Below are 27,376 nucleotides of genomic sequence, written 5' to 3' on the forward strand. Positions count from 1 at the left end.
GTAATCCTTTTGTGTCATTTATACTTTTGTGGTAAACGATGTTTTTTTTCTGAAATTAGTGAAACCTTTGGGAGTATCCTTATTTCTTAGGATTTACAAGTGCCTTTTTAATGGGAAATTTGTGAAGGAGTTTTACTATTTAACTCTTTAAAGAAGGCTTAGTTAGCTGTAGTTGATTTTTGTAACAGCAAGTACCAAGAACCAGAAAATTAAATTTATCCAACATTTCTTTAAGTTCCTACTATGTGCAAAATACATAGAAGCTCTTGATTGTTTAAACGAAATGCTGAAGTCAAGAGGCCATTTACTCAAAGCATTGGTTCAGAAAGATAGGCATTAGTAAAAAAAATAATTGGAAGTAGAATTGATAGTCTTTTCTTAATTCTTAATGTTCTTTTCAAAGGTCAGTGGAAAGTCCGTCTACCAAATCTGGTGGCATTCCATGCAAAATGAAATGTATAAATAGTTAAATATTGCCTTCATATTAGCATTGCTAATGACGTGCCCACTGCAGAAAATTGAAAATAATATATAAGTAGGATTCTTACAGAATCCCCTAGCTTCTGGTTAGCTTTCTTCCCCCTCCCCCTCTCCATAATTTCCAAGTAACAAGATGGTTGCCATGTTCAGATTTTGTTTAAATTATTAATCATTATTATAAATTTTTGAAATGCCAAGCTGGGAAGGATCACTTTAAAAAATTTTATTTTCTGATGACTTCCTCCCTGTCAACTCAGTTTTTTTTCTATTCTGGAAATGGACGAGTACCTTTTTCTTCATTAATAGTGCTTCTTGGCTTCTCTGATACAATTTGCATTTCTCATTTTTTTCTGCATTCATTTTATTTTGCTTACATTATGGATGTCACTGGTCATAGATTATTAGGCTGATGTGTTTCAACCAATATATAGAGTACATTTTTGCTGAGATGTATATTTTAAAAAATACTATTTAGGTCATACTTATTTGCAATACAATGCCAGTAAGAAAAAATGAAGTTTATAATAAATCCAAACCTCTCCACTCCAAAAAGACTGAAATGGATTGGTTTGAAAGGAAAAGAATCATAGGTATTGAAACATTTTGTATAATAAATTACAGGTGATCCACATAAATATTTCCATCTAGTATGGACTTGAGATTTTTCGTGTAAAAGTAAAATTTGAGGAAGGCAAGGATTTTTTTTTTAAAGGAGTAATAATTGGATTCTTGTTCCCACCTTTTCTGGGAATTTGCTGTGTGGCCTTCGGTGAGTCATTTCACTTCCTCTAGGCTTTGGTTTTCTCATCTGTAAAATGAGTACGTGATTCAGGATGATTTTTAGTCCCTTTTAACTGTAATATTCTGGAAGCTAGTTAACAGTAGAATTTAAAGGACAGTTCTGACAAAATGTGGATAATCATACTGTTTGGATCCTCAGCCAGCACAAAGGTATAAAGTAGCTTTTCATCCTTCTCAAGATTCTAACCCTTTTCAGGAAGGACATTTATCTGTGATATGGTGTTCTTTCAGTTCTAGGGAAAAAATGTTTACTAAGTTGTGTAGTCTAAATCATAAGTTCTAGGTTTGAGTCCTGTCCTTGTTATTTAACTGCATAAATGACCTTGGTTAGTCAGCCTGAAGATTTTTTTAAGGTGATGTAGAACTTTCTTATCTTGAAACAGCATAATTCATTCCAGTGCATGTTTAAATTTTTTTTTGTTTTAATAACATTTTTTTCTTGATCTATAATGACCTGAAAATTTGTCAAAAAGGCCTAAGCAGCTCCTTCTGTGAAATGAATGAGATAAATATGGATTTTGTAGAATGTCCTGTGAACTTTTCTTTTGTAACTACAGATACATATAATGCCCATTACCCTTTTACGATATATTCATTTTGCAATTAAATTTGGCTCGAGTATGACCCAAGTTCCTTTCTGAGGGACATAGAATGCCTAATAGAAAAGGGACGTCTCAATATGAGTATGCTATTTTACATAGTTGCTAGTGTGGGTTTTAATTAATCTTCATAAAACAACTCCCAGACTCCTTCCTCTCCTATTCTTATTATGCTTTGTGAATTAGGGGCATAGGGAGAAAGAATTAGTATTACTTAGCTTCTAAAGCGAGTAGTTTTCCTTTTGCTTAATGAAATAATGTAATGTCCCAAGTGCATGGGAGCCAACAAGAGTAGCATCAGGGCAGGGCCCCTTGCCTGGCCCCCTCCTGCAGCAGAGGCATGGGAGGAAGGAGAGCCAAGGCATGGAAGCTAAGTCCCCTGCCGCCACTGCCAGGGCTCCGGCTCTCTGTGTGCATAGCAAAGTACATCTTTGAGATGCTCATTGTAACTGGATTTAGGCTACGTCATGATATGTGGAGGAAGGAGTCTGAAGAACAAATACGGTCTTTAGAATAAATATGTCACTTTGAAAGAAGAGTTAGATTTTATCAATTATATGATTAAAGGCAGCCCTTGTTTTTCTGTAGGAGGGACAAAACCACTTTAAATTCCACAAGTCAAAGAAAAAAGTTTTCACCCTTTTGTTTGGTAGAGTTTCTTTTAAATTTCACTTATGTAAGATGAACCTTAGATTTTCTCACTTAAGTTTAATTTTCTCGTGTTGGACAGACTTTTGTTGGTTAGGCTGTGTCCCTTACACGTGTGTGCCGAGTTGACATTATGATGCATCCATGTGGAAATTATGACAAAGTAGTTTTCATGCAGATGTCCCATGGTGACAAAAAGCAGTTCACTGCATGCAAAGCAAACATACCAGTCAGAAGACAATGCATAATCTGGTCAGGAGCTTGAACCTATTGCTTCAGTTCAACCACAGAATAAAGGAAAGGGATTCATTTGAAGATGCTTGTGCATGACATATGGTAATTTCTCCATAGGAAGGAAGTGTCAAATGGTGACCTCTAAATCTAAACATTGACCCCTGTCATAGAATGTGTGTGCCATAAGGTCTTTTTCCCTTTTCATATGATAATTTTAGTCAAGGCTTGTTAGTGGTAAAATAAAATGTGTTATTTGTTTTGTCCTGTGATTTACATTAAGAATTACACAGTTTCCAATAGTTAGTTTCTAAAGCCTTGATTTGTATATAATAGGAACGTTTTAAAAAAGAAAATATAATGAAGACAGTGCTATGTAAATATTTTCTTAGTATAACTATACTTCATATTTGCAAATTGGTATATATTCATTGTAGTAAATAGGTTTTAGATATTTAAAGATACTTTGAACTGTTAAGAAATAAGCTGTTACAAAAGCACATTACCTACACTAAACAACTAGATCCTGTTGTTCCTCTCCAGCTTAATTCAAATGTTTGAGAAATAAGAATATTTTAGAGTAAGATGAAATTTTCATTTTGTTTTCCTACCACAGTATCATTTTTGCTATTTGAAAATTTTATTGTTTTTTCTTGATTAAGGTTAGAGGTACTTAGAATGTTAGTGTTTTTGACTGTGTATATTGTTAAATATTAAAAGTTAGTTTTGGAGTTTGACCTTACAATTGTGATTTCCGTTTGATTCTTCTTAATCTTACATTTCTGATTAAAAATCATTTTCAGTTCTACATTCACCATGGTTTTTGCCTATTTAATTTTTTTTCATTCTTCACTAATACTGAGCTACTTTTTCAGAAACAGCTGTGCCTCAATTTCTCTCCTCTTTATTTCTTCTATTTCCTCTGCAAGCTGCTGCACCTGTCGTTTCCGCTCGGTCTGACACTGATCACTCTGGTTCTGACCCTGCTCCTACTCCTGCTTTACATGCCTGTTTCTTAGTAAATGAAGGTATTTTCTCTTAAGTTTCTAACAACTTATTCTATTCTTTCAACTTATGCTTTATCTTAGTATGACATGGTTCTTTTATCTAATTTACACATTCATCTTCTTTATTTCTGGGATCCCCACATTACTTTTTTTTGTAACATTGTTTGCTAATATGTATTAATAGTTGTTATTGTCATGAATTTAATCTTACTTGAAGGCTTATTTAAGCCAAATTATAGTAAGAATTTCTACTGTGGAAGTACAAAGATGTTATATTTATGTGTGAAACAATATGAGAAAGTGGATACAGTTGGTTTTGTGTTTTTCTTTGCCACATGTTCTCTGGTTTTAGAATTAGTAAATTTGTTTACTTGTGGTCTCATCACCCAGCTAAATAGACACTCTTTGCTTTTGTTATAGGTTGGTGTTTCTAATGAGAGATATATGGATAGTCTCTTAATTTTGTATTCATTCTTTCAAATTCTTCAGATCAGTGGTTGTAATCCCTTACCATTTTGTGCTGATTAGTTGTCACTCATTCCCTTTTCTACTTCTCTTTTGGAGCTGATATAATAGCTCATAATTATATTGTACTTGAAACATTACAAAGCTTCAAAAGGGCCATTTACAGGTTTTATTATTTTTATGTAGTTTAATCTAAAGTAGGTAGGTTAGTTGCAGGAAGAGGACAAAATATTTTTTCTTATAATTTGTATATGTTAACTACACTATTTCTTCAAGAGCCAGGTAAACATCATTTGTACCCTTCTACCCTCAGAATCCCAATGAGGCTTTGATTGAGCCATTCCTTTATGGTTCTAGAACTTTACCAGATTGCACAATGTATGTTATCTGTAATTTTGGACCCTTTAGTAAAAGGTAACTCAATTGGAAACAAAGGAATACTACCCAATCTGTAAGACTTGAATGGATGGTTCATATAAAAACAAAAGGATGAGGGCTTAAGGGTGTGAATCTGTTTTTGGTTTGGTATTGCTGTCAAGGATGTGGTGATAATGTCTAGCAATTAATAAATTAATTGGAGTTTTGAAGGATGAAAAATTGGAAAATTGTGCTCATGTTAAAATATTGTGTGATTTCCCCTCCCCCCAAATGATCTGGCCACAGGTTTTTCTGACATTTAAGCATATTTTTTTCCTCACTTTTTTGGGGGGCAGGGGGGGTCTGGCCTTATGACTTCCTTGCTGTTAGAAATTTCTGATGAGATCTGCAACTATGATACCATGTAGAGTCTTAGAGGATTGCCTGGGGCACTGGGTAGTAATTGATTTGCCCAAAGTCACTTAGCCAGGAGGTACCAGGGGTGGGGTTTAAACCCAGATCTTTCTGACTTCAAGGCCAGCTTTCTATAAGGTATTCCAAGATACCTCTCATTTTTTTTTCTTACTAATAAATGATGATTGTATCTGACTGAAAAAAGTAACTTGTCAGATACTTCAGTAGAAGGGAGAATATGTCCCTAATTAATTTACTTATAATTGTTTCTTATTTACAAACATGAACTTTTTTCAGAAACATTCCAGGTTATGGAAAAATTGTTTATGCTTCAAAACATCCGTAATTATTTTTAAGACTTCTTGTGGGAATGTGAAAATTTCCCTTTTAGAGATATTTCAAGACACTGACTTTAAATAGTGCTCTTATTTTAAATCATAAAACCTAAAACAGTTAAGTTAGCAATGTTTACAATGACAGAATATGTAAATGAAATTGAATAATTTATGTATATTTTAGTCACATAAAATGCTGATGTTTTAGTAGATCATCATATACATCTTTTCAAATAACAACACTCTATTTTGTGAACTTAGAATGTTGAAAAATAATAGCTCTCTCCCTCCTCCAATTTGAACTGACTGCAGGTCATAGAATTTTTACTAGGATTTTAAATTTTTCAAATTGCACTTGTTTTCGAAATGTTTGAGTTCATTTTCCCTCCCAGAGTTGGTGCTCTGTTTACTCATTCCTAATATGAATACTATTGAAGGCTTGTGAATCTGGTAGTCTAAGAAAGAGGACTGACCGTCAGGCACCTTAAATAAGAACTCCTGACACAGCAGGAATGAAGTACATTTTGCCATAGATGAGTCACACAGGTGGCTATATGTAAACTGATGCACACCCATTTTTTGATTGCTACATGGAGGCCCTTTAAACGCTTTGAAATCAGCTTCAAATGGATATGTATATCATGGGTTTTAAGCTGTTTTTTTCCATGCTAACTTGGTATTTCACTTATATTTTACATTTCGGTGGTGACCTACAATTACATTTTTGTTTTCATATTCTGTATATTATTTTATCTGGGCATTTAAATAGCTGGTTTTCTTAGGATTTTATTAGTCTTTACAGGCATCATAAACAAATGTTACTTTGTAGGATTTTTGAATATCGTACAAACATTTTATATATTTTTGAACAGAATTTCTAATGTCTTTACAATGTCTCTAATGTTAGAAAAATATGCATATTACAGAACATTTCAGTGACCCTGTATATATTTTTTATTTTCTTAAAAATACACCTATTTTGGTCTTTGGTGCTCAAAGTGAAAAGATTTTTAATATCACTTTAATATATTTCAACAGGATGGAGTCAATTAGCTGCTATGCATTGTGTTATGCTTCCAGACCTATTGGGATTGGATAAATTTAGACCTCCACTTCTGGAAATGCTGGCTCGTAGATGGCAAGATCGATGCCTAGAGGTAATATTAAAGTTATGCAATTAGGAAATGTCCCTACTAAAATGCTATTCTGAAGCCTGTTTTTGGCATGGAGGCAATCCTGGGATCTTAAAGAGGCAGTGAAGTTATAATTTCTCTAAACTCTTCTGTGTATCTCTAATTACTTTGTGGAGGGATATAGGAAATGGCAATTACAGCAATTTCCTTATCTGTATGATATAGCAAAACTAGTACTGGGGGACCTGACCTCAAACCCTGCTGATGAACTCTGAGCTACCTTCTAGCTCTTGATCTGTGATCTATAGATGATAAATTGCATAGGTTTCATTGAATTTTTAAGGTTCCTTTATATTAAACAATGAAACAATCAAATCAGATTGCAGCACTCTAGGAAAAGATTTGTGTTGTTTTGTGTCGATGAGGTCGTGTTGTCAGAGATTGTTTGAAAAGGTCCAACAGCAAGAGCTTAGAAATATTTTTGTAAAAGTAGAGTATAGTACAGTACAAGGAATACTGTAGGAGGAGAAAAGAAACCATAGGTTGCAGTTTATACTCTTGCCACTTCCAAGGAGTGTCCTGAATGTGTTTTAGCCTTTTTTTCCCCCTTTCCATAAAGGTATTTAGTTTTATTGTCAGATTTACAAATATTTGAATTCATTTAAAAATTCCATTGAGACAGAAATCTCTTTCAGCTTAATTGTTATTTAGATACTACTGAGTTATATCTTTTGATTTGCAGACAGTAAATTGATTCCTGGAAAAATGGCTTAGTTGTTCCGACATGATTAATACAGCTTTGTTAAAAAAGCAACAAAAGAAATAATGGTTAAATGTGTAGCTTTGCAAAAGAGAATTGATGCTGAAAATTGGAATAAAAATTTCGTAGCTTTCTAATTGTTTCTTACCATACTCTTGAAACAATTTATGATGGCACAGAAGTAGAAATGCTTTTTCTGTTAAGAACAAAAACAATTTATATACTCTTTATTATGATGGAAAGAAAGATTTAATTATACTTAAAGATGATGCAAATCATATAGATAAATACAAGTCTTGCATTTTTACTAGTTTCTAAATGTCTTAAGGCTAAAATAATAAAAATTAAAAATATCTTTTATGACTTTTATGAACATTTGAGCTTTCCTTGAAATGTGAAGACATTTGAAGATGCAAAATGAATCCACATAACCTCATCAGCATTTCTACATATTACCAACGAAGTCCAGCAGGAAGAGATAGAAAGAGAAATTCCATTTAAAATAACTGCAGAAAATCCAGAATATTTGGTTGTCTACCTGCCAACACAAACTCAGGAACTATATACACAATTACAAAACAATTTTCACAAAAATAAAGAGGTCTAAACAATTTGAGAAGTATTCGTTGTTCGTGAGCATGCCAAGCCAAGATAATAAAAAATGACAATTTTAACTAAATTAATTTACTTATTCAGTGCCATAACAGTCAAACTACCAAAAAACTTTGAATAAGGGAAGAGTTTATTACCAAATGAGATAGAGAGGACCACAGGAAGTAAAAAAGGATAATTTTGATTACATTAAATTAAAAAGTTTTTTGCAAAAATGAAACCAGTGCAACCAAGATATAGAATGAATGCAGGAAAATGGGAAAAAGTTTTTGTAGCAAGTTACTTTGACAAGTCCTCATTTCTCAGATTTATAGGGAACTGAGTCAAATTTGTAAAAATATAAGACATTCCCCAATTGATAAAATGGTCAAGGGATACGAATAGGCAATTTTCAAAAGAAGAAATCAAAACTCTGTATAGTCGTATGAAAAAATGCTCTAAATCATCTTTGATTAGAGAAATGCAAATTAAAACAATTCCGAGGTACCACCTCACACTTAATTGGATAATATGACAGAAAAGGAAAATGATAAATATTGGAGGGGATATAGAAGAATTGCGATAGTAATATTTTTGCTGCTGGTAGAGTTGTGCCTGATCCAACTGTTGTAGAGAGCACTTTGGAACTATGCACAAAGAGCTATAAGACTGCATACCTTTGACCCAGCAATACCACTGCAAGGTCTATATCCCAAAGAGATTAAAAAAAACCAAAAAGAAATAGGACCTATATGTGTGTGTGTATGTGTGTGTGTGTGTGTATGTGTATATATATGTGTGTGTGTGTATATATATATATGTGTGTGTGTGTGTGTGTATGTATATATATGTATATATATATTTATAGCAGCTCTTTTTGTGGTGGCAAAGAATTGGAAATTGAAGGGATGTCTGTCAATTGAGGCATAGCTTAACAAGTTGTGGTATATGATGGTAATGGAATATTATTGTGCTATAAGAAATGATGAGTAGGAAGATTTCAGAAGAACCTGGAAAGATTTATGTAAACTGATGCAAAATGAAGTGAGGAGAATCAGAAGAACATTGTACACAGTAATAGCAATATTGTATAATGATCAACTGTGAATGACTTAGCTATTGAGATTATTATAATGATCCAAGATAATTCCAAAGAACTCATGATGACGAATCATATCACCCTCCAGGGAGAGAACTAGTGAACTCTAAATTCAGATTGAAGCATAATATTTTCACTTTCTTTATTTTTCTTCTTTTAGAAAAAAAAATAACATGGCTAAAATGGAAATATATTTTGCATGATTTCACATGTATAATTGATTATCACATTTCTTGCCCTCTCAGTGGGTGGGAGAGGGAATGGAGAGGGGGAGAGACTTTGGAACTCAAAATTTAAACAAAATACTAAAAGTAAATAAATAGTATTTATTAACAAAAACAGAGAAATATGAGGACATGTGCTTTAAAACTATTGGAGAGTTGTAATTTAAATTTTGAGTCAGTTAATTTGATTAAGTATGCTGTCAGTTGTTAATTTCTTCATTATTTAAATTTTGTTTTCCATGAAATCCTTATTAAAAAGTTTCTGATTATTTACTAGCATATTTTATATATATACATACATATACACATATACATACATATATATGCATGTATGTATACGTATACGTATATGTGTATAGTACCTTGAGGGCAGGGACTGTTTTTTGTCTGTTTTTGTGTTTCTAGAGCTTAGCCCAGTGCCTGGCACTTAATAGGCACTTAATATTTATTGATTATTATTATTGATTATTCCACGTAGGAAGTTTTTTCCTTGTATAAATAATTTGGCCTACTATATTCTTAAGTTTGCCATATTAATATAAAATGTTTTTGTACAGTGATAAACTTAATCAAATATAGTTTGACTTCCCCTATTCCCCTAACACCATGCTTATATATCCTGATTTTCTGCTTGTGTTTGACTTTAGGTAAGAGAAGCAGCTCAAGCTTTACTGTTGGCTGAATTGAGAAGGATTGAACAAGGAGGACGAAAAGAAACAATTGATGCGTGGGCTCCTTATTTACCTCAGTATATGGATAGTGTTATATCACGTAAGTTTTTCTCTTTCTTTTTTTTTATCACTAAAATTTTCAGTTGATTAAAAATTACAAGCTTATAATAAGCAGAAAAATATCAAAAGCCCCAAATAGGCTTTTCACTGCAAATATCACTGCAAGTCAGGGAGAATCTTCCTTCATGAGGAAGCTCAGCCATTTTTTGTTGCTTGACTTGGCCTTTAAAAGCATTTACTGATGCATGTTTATATTATAAGAGAGATTGGATACTATCACTACTCTAGAAAATGAGAAATTTCTAAACCAATAGGATAATTAAATGAGATTTCAGCACTAGTTGAATTAATTTGTCTGAAGATTATTGCAAACTTTCTGTTCATAGAGGATTGAGAAGGTATTTTGTTTATTTGTGGATTGTATGAAAGACAAGGTTTTTGTGAACAGATATTGTTTCATTCTTAGTACCTTGGTCCCAGGGCCTAGGACAGTAGTACATAGTAGGAGTTTAATAAATACTTTTAAATTTTTAAAAATTTAAATACTTTGTTGAAACATATGAAAGTTCTTATATTTTAATATGAGAGATATTGACTTGTTAAAGGGAGATTGGAGTAGAGTACTAAATCAAGACAAGGTAGCTCAAGCTATAAAAAAGGAGAGGTAAAGTAGTGAGTAGTTACCATGGGCTATAGTTAGAGAAAGTCTGCTTGGGGAAGACTTTTTAAGCTGTATGTTCAAGAAGGTAGTGGGAATAAATTGTTTGAGGCAAAGTGGAGTTTTCCTAGAAAATTATTTTGAAGGTGAGGATGGGATGCTGAATCTGTATTTGAAACAGTTTAAGGCATGGCAAGTTATAATATTTGGGGAATAGAGTAGAGGAGAGTTATGGGAGAAAAGAGTGCAAAGGTAGGGTAGCCCCAGATTATAGAAGACTTTGAATACTATGTAAAATTACTTGAGTCTTGTTTGGTAGGCTTTAGGGAGTCATCAGAAGGTCTTAATAGAGGAGTACTATAGGGTTAATTTTAATTGTGGTGTGAAAAATGGATTAGAGGGAAGACAGACTGGATTCCAGAATACCTGTTAGTAATCTATTGGAGTAGTAATTTCCTAATCCCTTGCAATCTGGTTTCCAATCCATCACTGAAGTGAAATTGCTCTTTCCAAGATTACTAATGTTTTCTTCATTCTTATCAGCACAGTAACTAAGCAACCACAATTCCAGTCAGACACTTAACAAATAGTTTTTGGGTTAGATTGGTGCAAAGAGGACCTGCCTAGTTTGGTGCTAGTAAGAATAGAAAAGATAAGGATAGGTTTAAGAGATAAGTAAGCAATGTTGAGAAATAGAAAGGGTGCTTTTTTTGGAGTTAGAGGGCTGAAGTTTGAATTTTGGTTTTGCTGCTTATATAAGTAACCTGAGACAAGTGGCTTAACATTTAAGGGCCTCTATTTCCTTATCTCTAAAATGAGGGGGTAGGAACAGTTGAGTTCTAGGTTCCTTCTAGACCTTATGAGATTTGAATTATATGAAGGTGGACTTGGGAGGACTTGGCAGTTGATAGTGCGTGGAAGATGAGGGAGAGGGTAAAATCACTGATGACGAACATGTTGTGTCTAGGTGTACAGGGTGTCCCTAAAGTCTGGACACATAGGCAAAAATGCATATTTTGAAATATTTGGAATATTAATGGACCTTAGCCCCCTTGACTTCTTTTTCTGGGGTGTGCTTAAGGAGAAGATGTACTCAGTGAAAATCACAGATGCAACACACTTGATTAAACACATAGTGAATGTGCTAAAATTGATGGCAATGTGGAGTTATTACATCGAGTTCATGTGAATCTTGCAATCTTGCATCAACTTTTGCATCACAAATGATGGAAATCATATTGAAGATGTTATTTGTTAATATTCCAACTGAATAAAATATATGAAATATATTGAAAATTCATTCATTTCTTGAAGATACACATTTTTGCCTATGTGTCCAGACTTTAGGAACGCCCTGTATAATAGTCCCATTGAAGGAAATGGGGTCATATCAGGAGGTGTTTGGAATGTGTCTTGGATGTAGCATGTAGTTCATGAGAGGGAAGATAATAGGTCTAGTTTTTTTTTTTAATACAGAAAGAATAATGGTAGGGTTGGCGAGAAATAGTAGTGAGTGACACTACTGTACCATTAACAGGCCAAGATTTTTTGAACCTCTTACTCTAATTTATACCCTCCCATGAATTTGTCTCCTGCAGAGTGGAGAGCCTGGGGTAAGGCAATAACAAGATCTATGATTTAATGAAGGATTAAAAAACAAAGACAGACTTACTTAAAATGATTGTCTTGGGGTTAGGTGATCCATTTTAACTTTTACATCAAATTTTAAAAGATATTGTATGTCATTCTTCAGTTTTAGAATTATAGAATTTTAGAGCTAGAAAGAACCTCAGAGATTACTTATTCATTCTATTTATTATATAGATAAAGGAACTAAAGTGGTTTAGTTACTTGCCCAAGGTCATACAACCCTGATTTTTAACTTTACTGTTTCCCTGAAAGGAAGTATTACCAGAACATGACCCAAGACCTGACTGTGTCACTCTCCTCCTCAGAATCCTTTAGGGCCCTATTGCCTATAATAAAGTGTGCTCTCATCATAGTGGCGTCTCTCACTTCTTATTATCTTCCCTGTACTGTTTCACGCTAGATCCCTTTATAAACTTGATGTTTGAGCAGCTTTTAATTGCTAATTTCCTCATGATCTTGTCTAGTACTTTCCTGACTTCTTATAGTTACATAGGCTCTGCTTGAAACTAGATTCGAACTTTGAAATCCATTAAGTGTGAGACCATTTGGAAATTATTCATTCCCTGAGTCTCAGTTTCCTTTCCTGTAAAATGGAGAAAATGATCGTTTTGCATGGAGTTATGGTGGGAAAAGCATTTGGTAAAGCTGAGAGCCCCATGCACTTGTGAGTTGTTGCTGGAACATATTCCTTCCTCACCTCTGTATATTGAAATCTTGTTTTTTCTTCAAGTTTTATCCAAGTTGTTGGTTTCTCCATGAATCCTTCCTTGATCCTTACTTTGTACCTCTCTTTTGCCTCTATATTCTGGCTTGTATCAGCCATATTTGTGTATACGAAATGTCATCCCTATTAGGATTGTTAAGCTCCTCGAGGGCAGGAACTGTGCTCCTTTTCATTTTCATACCTTCGGTATCTAACACAATATCTTACATGTAATAGATGCTTAATGGATGTTTTTGAATGGAATAGAATCTCAACTAGTGAGAAGATATGTGAGACTTTGGAATATTGGACTTTAGAAATCTGTAACCAAGTGATAGTTTTCTCTTTTTCCTGGCAATACCCAGACCATTCTCAGGAGTGTAAGTGTGAACAACGAGGATGACACTAGGGATCAAAGGAAAATATAGTTGCTTAGATACTCCTTTAAATATAATTTGTGGCCAAATACAGGTCTTTAGCCATCTCTTCTCATTTCCTCTACTAAGTGAGGAGAACTAGGATTGTCTCTATCTTGTGTTTCATCAAGTCCTTATGGGTTTTAAAATTTTTATTATAAACAGTCTTCAACAAAGACAAAAAACCTTACAAAATATGGAATAGTATCTTAGGTAAAACCTCTTTCCTATAACCGCATAGTCCCAAATAAATGACAGAAAATAAATAGTTCCTTGGTGTTCTGTGTCCCTTTCTAAGGTGCCTTTGGTTTTTTGTTTTGTTTTGTGTTTTTACATGCTGTACTTATTCCATATGTAGCTCTGGTTCTGTGTCTCACACTTAACCTCACTTCATGTAAGTCTTTCCATATTTCTTTGTGATCATAGTTTTTGCTTTTTATTCTACCTGTGGCCTCAGCTGTTGGTAGAGAAATGCCCAAAGTTTAGGCAACAAGCAGTGGGAATAAGATGTCCTAATGAAAGGAGACAAATTTGACCTTGTAAATATCAGTATAAAGAAATCCATAAGGTGGGATGAAATTTGTGACTTCACTGTAGCTCTTGATGAGTATACACTATTTAAAGGAGATCGAGATAGAGCAAATATGGACATGGAAGTGCAATATAGTAAGATGGGACCAAATCGGGGAAATGTAGTAGAGAACATTAGGGTAAATATCACTGAATGGAGAAATAGTAGGTTTTATTATCAGAGTATATTTCAGTTATCTACACATCTGCCAGAGCTGTCTTTCTGCCAAAAGCAGGGCTGCTAATGACTTTTGGCTTGACTTAGTGATATTTACATCCTTTGAAAGGAGGAGGAACCAACAGGGGGAAATTCTCTACTGGATCTGATTCTCCCAAACGTGGAGGTAAGAGAATACTGGTTGCTATGGTGGCAATGATATTACCTTCGGTGGAAATAACCAATCCTTCTTAGAGCTTGTAATGGAATAGGCAAGGAAAGGAATGATAGGCATTCCAGATTTTGTGCAAGCAGATTTCAAAGGATTCAAAAGAAGAATTGATATGATCCCATAGACTAAAATGTTATAGGGGAAGTTATCCTAGGAGGGATGAAAAATGTCAAGAATTAAATTTTGGAGACACAAAGGGAAATAATTCCAAGGAGGAGAAAAAATGGGCATTGTCTAAAAGAGTGTGTTATGGATGGACTTAAATTTTTAAAAGATAAATATGTAATGAAAGCAAGGAATGAGTGTGGCAAGAGACTGTAAAAATAAGCTGAGGCCAAGGGAAGCTAAGGAGAGCAAAAAGGTACATTTAATAAAACGTCCATTCAGAGAAATTGGGGTAGGATTGCTCCTTGGGATGAATAGGATGAGGGAAACTTACAACATACAAAAGACTGAGCTGCTCAATACTTATTTTTTTTTTCTGCCAAAGAGAATGACCTTTGCATTTGAAATGAGAGAACAAAAATGACTAACAGGGAGATATACCTGAGATAAATGAGCAAGATAGTAAGAAAGCACCTACCTGCTCTTCATGAATTCAAGTCACCTTGCCTAGATGTACTACATCTTGAAGTACTGAAAGAACTGTTAAGTGTAGTTGATCTGGATAAGGTGACTTGAATTCACAAAAATATTGTAAATTCGTTGCTGAGGAACTGTAAGTGATAATCAAAAGACTGTGGAGAATGAGAAGTTCCACGGGACTGGGAAGGGGCAGATGTCCTGATTTACAGAAAAAGGGGAAGAGAACAGAATCTTCAAATTATAAGCCAGTGAGCTTCAATTCTCTATGTAGCTAGATGGTGCAGTGGATTGAACATTGGACTTTAGAGTCAAGAAGACCAGAGTTCAAATCTTGCTTCAGATACTTACCAGCTATGTAGCCTGGGGCAAATCACATAACTTGTGTCTCAGTTTCCTCAAATATAAAATGGGAATAATAATAATAATTACATCTACTTCACAGATTGTGAGGATTAAATGAGATAACATAGAAAGGGCTTTGTGAATTGTAAAAGGAAAACTAAACTAGGAAGGGAAGCAGTGATCAAGAGCCAGTAATAGTTTCATCAAATCAGGTCATTGAATACTTTTAAAAACAGTTATTAAACTAGCAGGTAAGGAAAATGCTATATAGTTTGACTGGCTTGTAGCAAAGTATTTGATGATGATCTCATACTTTTATTATAGAAAAGATGGAAAGATATGGACTGCATGTTAATATAATTAGATGGATTTACAGCTGGTTAAATGGCTAGACTCAAGAAAGTAGACATAATTAATTGTTCACTATTAACTTGGCAAGTTTCCAGTGGAGAGTCCCTAGGATCCTTGCTTTTAAACCTTTTTTTCCCAATGACTTGGATAAAGGTTTATATAGCTTGCTCATCAAATTTGCAGATGACACAAAACTGGGAGAGATAGCTAACATAATGGCTGACAGGATCCAGAAAGGTCTCAACAGGCTAGAAGATGGATTTTTGTAGGGAAAAATGTAAAGTTTTATGCTTAGTTAAAAAAAAAAATAACCCAAGTTCTACAAGTGTAGGATGAGATGGGCATAGTTAGATTTGGGCAGTTTGTATGAAAAAGAACTCAGGGTCCCAGTGAGGTGTAATCAGATGTTAGCCAGCAGTGTGATATGGAAGCCTGGAAGAGAATCCAGTCCGGCTCTCTGTGAAGACAATCATAGTGAGCACAAATGAGGAGGGAGGTAATAGTCCTTTTCTGTTATGTCAGCCACTTGTGGAATATTGTTTCATTCTTAGTGCTGCAGTTTAAGACAGACATGGAGAAGCTGGGTAATGTCCAGGGGAGGACTATCAGGATGGTGAAGGTCCGTGAGCTCATGCTAGATGAGAGTGATGGGAGGAATTGGGGGTGTTTAGCCAGGAAAGAGAGGACTCTTGGAGGAGGACGACGCTCAGTCTTAAGTACAGGTTGTCTCAAAAGCCTTAGGGAAGTTTTAAGCTGTATTAGTGCAGGCAAGCAACCCTAGTGGAGATATAACCTTGCAACTGTATCGCAGCCCTCCAGCTAGCATGGCTATTGAAGTCAAAGAAAAGAAAGTTCTTAACACCAAGTGGTTCAGCATCAGAAACAGATACAGTTTCTATTCATTGAAATGATGCTAAAGATGACTAATTATCTATCGGGCCTTTCCATCTAACTTGCAACTGAAATTTCCTATTGATGTTGTCTCCCTCTGTTAGAATGTGAGTTCAGTGAGAGTAGGGACTCTCTTGCTTTTATATTTGTATCTCCAGGGCTCAGCATAGTTTTTTGAACACAGTAAACAATAAATGCTTTTTCATTCATTCATTCATTCATTCATTTTTATCCTATGGTAGTTTTAGTAAAGTTATTCATATCTGTTATAATCATATATTGACCAATTTATTTGTACTGAATGTTTTAGGAATCATGATTATTGAGCATGGTGCCCAAAGTTGCCTTTAAAGGATTAAAAGAGCTGTTTTTTATCTTATGATTTATTGTACTGTCACTGAAGTAGTTATGTTAGTTAACTATATGTGTATGAATGTGTGTAGTATGTGTTTACTACTGAGATGTACACTATTATTAGTTTCACAAAGATTTTGAATGCTGTATGCTAGAAGACGAATAATGCTATATGACCTTTCTTTTAAAACATAGTTTTGAGTATTTCAAATATTTATTACACTTTCCATATTAGAACTTTTCAGAAAGCCTCTTAGGAAATGAAGTTAGTCACTTTTTAGTTCATGCTTTGCTGCTTCCTTTGCCTTTCATTCTGTGTGGGAGCTACTATAAGGTAAGTACTAATGATTCACTCTCATGTGCCTTCCTTCCTTCAGTCATGCTTGGCGAAGGTGTGAGGCCACAAACATAATTGTTTCTGATATTTTGTATTTTCCCTGTTCATCGTGGGCAATCTTTTCCTTTCCTTTGGTTCTAAATATATGTAAACCATTTTTATTATATAAATCATATAAATCAAGATTTCTTTTAGTAAACATGCATTTGTGATTTTTTGCAGTAATGAGCAATGCAGTGCTAACAATGTTTTACTTTATCTGGGATATTTATACAGCATAATGTTTAATACATATTGATGTCAGAAAGCATAGCCCTTTGTTCTTGTTGTCTATCTTTTTAACTTCCTTTGTGTTAAGGTTACTAGGGTTAGGATTATTTTTTTCTTTCTCCCTTCCTTGAATACAGAGCAAGATTTCTTTGTTCAATGAAAACCAATCCAGTAAATGTTCAGGATTGAATTTCAGTAAGCCACACTGTATTACTTACTTGTTTAACTGTTTAACTTGGAATTGAAATGATTTTTTTTGATGATTCTTAGGTAATGGTCATTCTGAGCACTAATATGGATGGACAAAAATAAAGATAGAATACATATACACATACACATGCTACAGATGATAAGAATTGGCAGTGGAAAAATCTATTTTAGTTGACAAAAATAATTTGAACCTCAGAACATTAGTTAGATGGTAGATATTTGCAAGGATGTTTACAGAGAAAAGAACTACTGAAAGGAATTTAGCTTTGTCGTCTTCAAGGCCCAGGGCTGCAGCAAATCTTTTTCTTTTACCTGTTTTTAAGAAGAATAAAATTTGGTTATGCAGTGTCTATTTGCTAAATGGTGATTTAAGGCCTACTCTGTGCAAATTACTGTGTTGGGGTATAGGGATACAAAGCTCTGGAACAAGTTTAGTTTGATGTGGGTGGCATGGCAAGATCTATGATAATTTATTTTTATGGCAGAATGTGATTGACTGGAAGGAGTGGCATTGTGGTATATTGAAAGGCACTGACTTTGCATCCTGCCTTTTGGAAAAATTATTTCACTTTGCCTACATACTGATTCTTCCTCAAACACTGTAATCACTCAGTTCCTCAACTGACTCATGTACTGTTACCTTCTTCTCCATCCCACCTCAGCTACATACAGAAATGGTCATATTATTGATCTTGCCATCACCGACAAATGTGATGTGAGTACCATCTCTCTGTTTAAGAATTCCAAAATCCTCTTATCCAACTATACCTATTGGCTTTTCACCCCTTCCTCTTTCACCTCCCTCCCTCCATTACAACATCCTTCTTTTCATCTGTACCATGACCTCCAAAGCCTTGATTCCTCAATTCTCTCCCATGGTGTCTCCCCTGCACTAGTCATTCAATCCTCTAATCCCCATCTTGATCCCTTGGTGAACCAATTCAACTCTATAGTATCCTCCTCTCTTAAATCACTAGCCTCCTTGTCAGATTGTTAATTATGCCCAGCTAAGCCTTAGTTGAGACCACTTAGCCTTGGATCACTCCCACCATTTGCTACCTTTGTTCATACACATGTGTTGCTGAAAAAAGATGGAGAAAATTATGTAACCGCATTGACCAGATCAACTGCAAATTTATGTTGACACAACTCATTGCTGTTAGCGAATTCTACTATCAACTCATTATCCTGCTCTTTAAACTTTTTCATCCCTCCTCAAACCTTCCATGGCTCCTACCATCCCCAGTCTCTCAGTTGAAAATCTTGCTTCACATTTTAAGGGAAAAAAATTGAGGCCATTGATGTAATCTCTCTCTCCTCCCCTCTTCCTAATCTCCTATCACTCAGATACCTTCTGCCAATATCTCTTCCTTTATCCCTGTCCCATATGATCAAGTGAACTTACTCTTTACCAAGGCTAACTCCTACTTAAAAAATTTACATACATATACCTATGCATATGTTTCCCTCCAATTACATGTTAAAATAATTTTTAACATTTTTTTAAAGTTTTGAGTTCCAAATTCTGCCCCTCCCTCCTGTCTCTACCCCCTCCATGAGACAGTAAGCAGTCAGATATAGTTCGTACATGTGCAATCATGTAAAACATTTCCCTATTAGTCATTTTGTACAAGAAGACTCAAATAAAAAAAGAATGAAAGAAAGTGAAACATAGCATGCTTTAGTTCGTATTCACACAATATCAGTTCTTTCTCTGGAGGTGGATAGTACGCTTCATCGTTTGTCTTTTAGGATTTTGGATAAATTGTATTACTGAGAATAGCTAAGATGTTCACAGTTCTTCATCATACAGTATTGCTATTACTGTGTACAATGTTCTCACGGTTCTGCTCATTTCACTTTGTATCAGCTCATGTAAGTTTTTCCAGTTTTTTTGGAAATCATCCTGCTCATTATTTCTTATAGCGCAATAATATTCCATCACAGTCATATGTACCACAGCTTCTTTAGCCATTTCGCAGTTGATTGGCATCCCTTCGATTTGCAATTCTTAGCCACCACAAAAAGAGTTGCTATAGATATTTTTGTTCAAATAGGTCCTTCCTACCACCTTCCCCTTTTGGTGTCTTTGGGATAGAAACCTAGTAGTCATTCCTGGGGTCAAAGGGTATGCATAGTTTTATAGACCTTTGTGTATAGTTCCAAATTGCTCTCCAGAATGATTGGATCAGTTCACAACTCCACCAACAGTGCCTTACTGTCCCAGTTTTCCCACATACCCTCCAACATTTATCATTTTCCTTTTTTGTCTTATTAGCCAATCTGATAAGTGTGAAGTGGTACCTCATAGTTGTTTTAATTTGCATTTCTCTAATCAATAGTGATTTAGAGCATTTTTTTCATGTGACTATAGATAGCTTTGATTTCTTTCTCTGAAAACTGCCTGTGCATGTCCTTTGACCATTTCTCAATTGTGGAATGATTTGTATTTTAAAAAGTTTTACTCAGTTCTCTATATATTTGAGAAACGAGGCCTTTATCAGAGATACTGGTTGCAAAATCCTCCCCTCCCCCCCAGTTTTCTACTTTCCTTTTGATTTAGATTGCATTCTCTTCTTCTTTTTCAAGCAATCCCATTTCATCCCATCTCCTCCAACAAATTGTCCCTACTCTTTCACTTATTTTCAGTCTGCATCTCTTTACAGGCTTATTCCCATACAGCCTACAAACATGCCTATGTCTTCCCCATCCTGAAAAAAAAATCCTTACTTGATCCTTCCAGATCTGCTAACTATCATCCTTTATTTTTTCTGCCTTTGTAGCTAAACTCTTCAAAAAGATCATCTGCAATAGGTGCCTCCGCTTTCTCTCCTTTCACTCTTTTCTTAACCCCCTACAGTCCAGCTTCAAATCTTTTCATTCCACTTAAATTGTTAATGACTTTTTCTGAATCCTCATTGTCCTTCACCTCTCTGCAGCTTTTGACACTGCTGACCTCTTTCTCTTCCTTGATATTCTCTTCTTTCTGGGTTTTTGAGACACCACTCTCTTCTGGTTCTTGTCTTAACTCTCTGACCACTCCTCTGTCTCCTTTGCTGGACCCTCCTCCAGATCACACTCTCTAACCATAGGTGTCCCTCAGGGTTCTGTCCTGGTCCCTCTTTTCCTTCTCTACTACTTTACTTGGTCATCTCATCAGCTCTCATGAATTTAATTACTTATACTGATGATTCTCAGACCTACGTATCTTGCCTGGAACTCTGCTGATCTTCCAACTTAAATCTCCAGCTGATTTTCAAACATCTCAAACTGGATGTCCAATAGACACCTTAAATTCCAATTATCCCAAATGGAGCTCATTATCTTTCCACCAAGTCATCCTATCCTCCTAGCTTCCCTATTACTCTGTATGGCAATATTACCTTCCTAATACTCACTCTTGCAATCTGAGTCATCTTAGACCACTTCACTATCTCTGCCCCCCACCAATCTCATCTTTTGCCAAGGCGTGTCAATTTCACATTTGCAACATCTCTCATACACACCTCCTTTTCTCCTCTGACATTGCCTCTACTCTAGAATAGCTCTCATCACCTTATGTCTTGCAATAACTTGCTAGTGGGTCTGCCCCCATTCTATTCCATCCTGCATTCAGCAACTAAGTGATTTTTGTGAAGTCCTAGTCTCATCATGGGCCCCTGTTTCCCTTCCAGTCATTCAGTGGCTCCCTATTTCCTCCAGGATCAAATGCAAAATACGCTATTTGTCATTCAAACCTCTTGATAACCAACCCCCTTCCACCTTTCCAGGCTTATAGCTTACACTCCTACTCTTTTGATCCAGTGACACTGGCCTCCTGGCTATTCTCTCAGCTCTGGTCATTTTCTTTGTATGTTCCCCCATTCCTAGAATGCTTTCTGCCCTCAGCTCTGCCTACTGACACCCCTGACTTTAAGTCCCAACTAAAATCCTACCTCCTACAGGAAGTCTTCTTTAACACCTTTTAATTGTAGTGACTTCCCTCTGTGAATTATTTTCTACTTATTCTGTATATGGTTTACATTGTATAAATTTGTTTTCATGTTGTCCTCCATTAGGTTGTAAGCTCCTTGAGGGGAAGGACTGTCTTTTGTCTCTTTCTGCATCTCTGGTCCTTATACTTAGCACAGTGCCTGGCATATAGTAGGCACTAAATAAATGTTGATTGATTTTCTGTAATATAAGGCTAATGATTCTTGCATTATATACCTCAAAGCATTCACAGGATTATAGATTTATCTCAGAGGGATTTTGGAGATACTTTTTCCAGTCCACTTATTAATGAAGAAACTGAGGTCTTAGAGAGGTTATGTGGCTTAAGGTTCCCCAGGTTGTAAGAGATGGGATTTAAACTCAGTTCATCTGACTCCAAATTCAGAATTCTTTCCACTGTACCATCTTGCCTCTCATCAGGAAAGTGTTTTGTAAAACACAAAGTTCTATATAAATGCAAACTTTTCTTCATCATTCTCTTCTTTGGTTCTATGAGAAGGCAAGATCTTGGCAAAGTACCATCAGAAATTTCTTGAGGAGAGTGAGTGATAAAGCATATATCAAATACCTACTCTGTGCCAGACACTACTAAGCACTGGGGATTCTCATCTTCCACTAGAGATAAGAATACAAGCAAGTAAGAAAGTCCCTGTTTCTATGGTACTTACATACTAATAGGGTAAGATAATGCCTAGAGGAGAGCACTGCCCAGGAAAAAGTATTTTAGACCGGACAGTCAAAGGGAATGGTGATTGGAGTTATAGTGCAGGTGATAGACTTGTTCTTTCTTTGAATGATATTTTTGATTATGATTCTAAGATCTAGAGCTTGAAGTTAGGGGGACAGGGGTGCGAGGGAGGGATGAAATGGAGGTGGCCAGGAAGTGGGAGGGGTAAGCCTGGGAGCAGAACCAGATGAGGTAAAGGCCTGGACTTAAAAGATAGGAGGTGGAGTTCCTGTAGGAGGAGTTGACTGATGATAAGATAGCATTTCATTGAGATGATTGGGAAATGGTGACCATGCAACATGGTGTAGGGAAAAGGGAATTAAAAAAAAAAAATTACTGAATCCTTTTGTTTTCACATCACAGTCATTTCTGGGCATACCTCTTCCCCTACCCCAGTTTGAATTTTCCTTTGTAATTAAAAAAAAAACATTGAAGCAAACAGCACTCATATAGTGACATTTGAAGATGTATAAAATGTATAAAACCTTCTGGTCTAGTAGTCCCTCACTTAGCTACCATGAGATGGAAGGTTTATATTTCATTACCTCTTTCTTGAGACCCTTTTGGTGGTTTTTTCCCCCAGTTATTCATTTCCATTTAAGTAATTGCATATTTTGTTCTTTTGGTTCTGCCTTTTTCAGTCTTCATCATTTCATGTAAAATTTCATGTGTTTCTCTGTATTCCTCTTATTTGTTATTTCTAACTGCATAGTAATATTCCATTACATTCACCTACCACAGTTTTTTCAGCCATTTCTTAAGAGGTAGTTACCCATTTGGTTTCCTGGCACCCTCCTACCTTGGAAGAAACCTTCTTGGTTTCCAATTCTTTGCTATTACAAGACGCTGCTGTGAAGATTTTCATTTATATGGGACCTCCCTATTTTTGACTTCTGTAGTGTGACTCTTGTAGTGAGATCATTGATTCAAACAATTTAATCATTTCTTTTGCATTGTTCCAAATTGTTTTACAGCACAGTGATCAATTTACAGCTTTACCAATAGTGTGCCTGTGTTCCCCAAGGCCCTCTACTACATATTATTTCTGTGTGTTGGACAACTTTGCCAAGTTGTAATGTGTGTGGTAACACTTATAATTATTTTAATTTACATTTATTTGTAGCATGGCTTACATGATCATTCATATTGGTATCTCCAACTCTTTTGGGAAATGCTCCCTTATATCTTTAGTCATTTATCTGTTGGGCGATATCTGCCTTAATTGTGTTTCTGTGGAAAAAAGGCCAAGACTTTGGGAAGACTTTTATTCTAAGTGTGGTGAACTGTGTGTAGAATGAGAACGGAGAGTAAGGGGAGCCTAATTTGGTCCAGTGTGCTGGGAATATAATCATAGTAATAAAGGCAGTTTTAAAGTTAGGAAAGTATTTTATGTTTGTCCTCTTGTGTGACCTTCACAGCAATCCTGGGAAGTTGGTAGTACAGATATTATTGTTGTTCCTGTTCTGTAGATGAGATAAGAGAGGTTCTGAGAGTTTCAGTAATTAGCTTGTGGTTGTGATCCTCTAGTAATCCTTAGAGGCAGGATTTGAACCAAGGCCTTCCTAACTACAAGTTAATTACTCTATCCTTTACCTCATGCTGCTTCTTTATTGTAAAGTGTATAAAAAAGGAATATTATGAATTAAGGCTGAAAGTATATGTTGGAAGGTCCTGAATGCCAGGATCAGGAGTTTATGTTTTAATCTCAGAGAGTGAGGCAACATTGACATTTTTTGAGTAAGAGAGTAATACAGATAGTAAAACTATTAAGTAAAATAGTACATTAAAACTACTTGTTCAGCTGTTGGATGCATTGATTGAGAAGGGGAATAGGCTGATAGTTATATTAACTTAATAACTATTATAATATCCTGGGTAAGCAGAAATGAAAGCCTCAAGCCAAATGGTTCCAGTGGATCTGAAATTGTGATAGTGGATGGGGGAGCAATGAGGAAGACAGTAGCAAGTTTCGGTAACTACTTAGATTGGGGGAGGGAGGCAGTGTCAGAGAGTGGAAAGTATTAAGGATCACTTACATTATGAACCTAGATGGCTAGGAAGATGACTGTATCACCAACAGAAATGGAGAATTTGAGGAGAGATCAAGACTTAAGTGGGGTGGGGGAGGGATAATTTACTTTAGGAGTTTAAGCTAGTCTAGTTTACTACAATGATTTAGGTTTAATCCTTTACAGGTGATAATGTTTAAAAATTACTTTCACTTTTAATAGCTTTGTGTGTGGCTGACATGGAGTGGAGGAGAAGGTCATGGTAGGTGAGTAGGTTGAGGAACTGAGTGTTTATAGTGTTTGAGGGAGAATCAGTATGTAGGGTAAGGGTGAAGTGATTTTTAATGGAAAACTTGTGGAAATGTATTTTATTGTCTTAAATATAGTATGTTGACCATATTTTAACCTTTTATTAATGATTCTGGGTCATTATTATAAGTGTCAGTTATGTTATTGTTTTCAGTCCTCATTGGCTACCGAAGTGTGTATGTATTGCCCTTCTGCATGAAAAGGCTCTAGATTTTTTTTTACCAGAATTATAGAATGTTTAAAAGTGTTATTAATAATACAAATGCATTTTACAGATGAGGAACTTGTGGGTTTTTTTATTTTATTATTTTTTGAGATTTTTTATTTTTAGTTTATAGCACTCAGTTCTACATAATTTTGAGTTCCAGATTTTCTCCCCCCCATCCCTCCCCAAGACAGCATGGAATCTGATATATTTTCTACATAAAACTTTGCATTGAACTTATTTACACAATAGTCAAGTTGTAAAGGAGAATTATGACCAATGGAATGAATCATGAGAAAGAAGGAACAGAACCAAAAAAAAAAAAAACAAACCCAAAAACAGAAGAGAAAAAAAAGGGAAAAAAAGGCAAGCATAAAGTGTGCCTCAATCTGCATTCAGACTCCATAGTTCTTTCTTTGGATGTAGATAGTGTTCTCCATCGTGAGTCCTTTGGAGTTGTCTTTGCACCTTGTATTGCTGAGAAGAGCAAAGTCTATCAGGGTTAGTCATCACAGAATCCATATATCTGTGGTTGTGTATAATGTTCTCCTGGTTCTGCTCCACTTGCTCAGCATTATGTCATGTGGGTTTTTCCAGGTTATTATGAAGTCTGTATCATCCCCATTTGTTATAGCACAACAGTATTCCATTACCTTCATACACCACAATTTGTTCAGCCATTCCCCAATTGATGAGCATCCCCTTGATTTCCAATTCTTTGCTACTACAAAAAGAGCTGTTATAAATATTTTTGTACATATGGGTCCTTTTCCCACTTGTGTGATCTCTTTGGGATACAACCCTAGTAGTGGCATTGCTGGATCAAAGGGTATGAACATTTTTATAGCCCTTTGGGCGTAGTTCCAAATTGCTCTCCAGAATGGTTGGATCAGGAACTTGTGGTTTTAAAAATTCTTATGTCTGTTGCTTATAGTTATTCTGTTTCTTCCCTAGCTGTTAAATTTGATTTTTTTTCTGATTGTAATATGATTTCCTTTATCCTTTCTTTTATTGTAGTCTGTAATTCATTGCTTCTGATTTAATGTGCACAGTGAAACCAGGCAACCAAAATCTTAGAATTGTGTGAGTCACAAGGTTCTATATGAGGGCCTTGGGGGTTTCCAGTAAGTAATGTTCATAAGCTTTAGTGCATGGACTTTGCAACATCTCTTTTGGGAACAGGGAGGCCATTTAAGTTTGCTTCCTGCTTATTGCTTGAGTTCTAGGTAGGCAGTGCATTAATGTAATTCTCTAATATAGGTTATTCTGATTTTTTTTTAATTTTTTGAAGGAAGAAATTTTTTTTAATGGAGGGCAGTTTTTTTAATTAGTCTAATTCTTGCAGTCTACATTTACAACTCACTGAAGCATATACATACATACATACATACATACGTATACGTATACGTATACATATATATATATATATATATATATATGAAAGACAGTTTTTCCTAGACCGTTTAGAAATTTCTAAATAGTCTTTCAAAACAATTTTTCAGTGATTTTTGCAGTATGATTAATAAGGAGAAGTAGTAATTTAAGATTGGAGTGATGAACAAAAACAGCTTGTGTGCTGAGGCATTTTGTTTATTGTCTAAAGGTATGATGCTGAAGTGCTGGTGATTCAGTGGAATAAAAGAGATTTGCTTTTTTCTTTACTCCCAGAGACAGAGCTATTGAACTTAATTTTAAGTAGTCCAGACTGGTCATGTATTTTATACTTTTAAGCTCTTCTATTGATTTGGGTTTGGCACCTTCCCTAATGGAGTAACAATGGGACTTCTCTCCTATCATTCACAGCTATTTAATAAAATCCTTTTGTTCTATGCAGTATGAATTTGAGTAGGTCATCTTCCAACATCCTTTTAGGTTTCTCCATTTGTTGCAAATCTGTCATAACCTGGGTTATTAGAGTATTTCAATGACAAATTCACTTTTAGAACATTACTGGAGGTACTTAGTATATTATACTTCATCAAGATGTGTTAGGTGGGCCTAACTGTACCCACCACATGTGATGCTGTACATAAGAAGTTAGTACCTCTGCTTGTGCCCCCCTCCTCAACTTGATGCTGTAAGTCCTTTCTCTGTGACAACTGTCTTGTATGGAAGTTGATGTAGCAAGTCTGATCTCCAGTTGTACAAAGAAGGGAGCACACATTGTTTTTCTTCATTGTGTTGTAGTTTCTAGAAATGGAAAAGTGGAAGGGATTTTGCTATTAGTCTCCTAGGAGTTGTGAACATTTCAGGGACTTTAGGACTAAAGAGTCTTTGGTCTTGGTATCTCTCCTGTCTCTCCACCTCGGGGAATATAGGAGGTCTTCTTGTTCTTTGGATTAGCCCTGTAGTTACAAAGCTTCCCTATCATTTCCCTTTCCTCCACTTCTCTCTCCTACCCCCTTTCCCACAGAAGAGAATTGTTCAATCTTTTGGAGCCACTGGCAAATATTTTCCCAGCTTTTAGCACCACTTCTGCCCTCTCGCCCCTCTCCTGGATGGCATAATCAGTTTTCCTTGTGGTCAGTTTTC

The 27,376-nt window shown here is 35.4% G+C and overlaps 1 protein-coding gene across 2 annotated transcripts in view; it reads left to right on the top strand.

The window, feature by feature from the left end:
• WDR7 (WD repeat domain 7) overlaps window positions 1–27,376 on the top strand; it is a 489,834-nt gene that overhangs the window by 141,954 nt on the left and 320,504 nt on the right. Inside the window, exons 17-19 of one of the 2 annotated variants that reach the window (XM_036757317.1) lie at window positions 3,689–3,787; window positions 6,376–6,494; window positions 9,792–9,915. In XM_036757317.1, coding sequence (XP_036613212.1) covers window positions 3,689–3,787; window positions 6,376–6,494; window positions 9,792–9,915 — 342 coding nt within the window. The remainder of the gene's footprint in view (window positions 1–3,688; window positions 3,788–6,375; window positions 6,495–9,791; window positions 9,916–27,376) is intronic. The other variant, XM_036757326.1, reaches the window with a different exon arrangement.

The sequence above is a fragment of the Trichosurus vulpecula genome, chromosome 1 (assembly GCF_011100635.1).
Source record: "Trichosurus vulpecula isolate mTriVul1 chromosome 1, mTriVul1.pri, whole genome shotgun sequence".
Lineage (NCBI taxonomy): Eukaryota > Metazoa > Chordata > Mammalia > Diprotodontia > Phalangeridae > Trichosurus > Trichosurus vulpecula.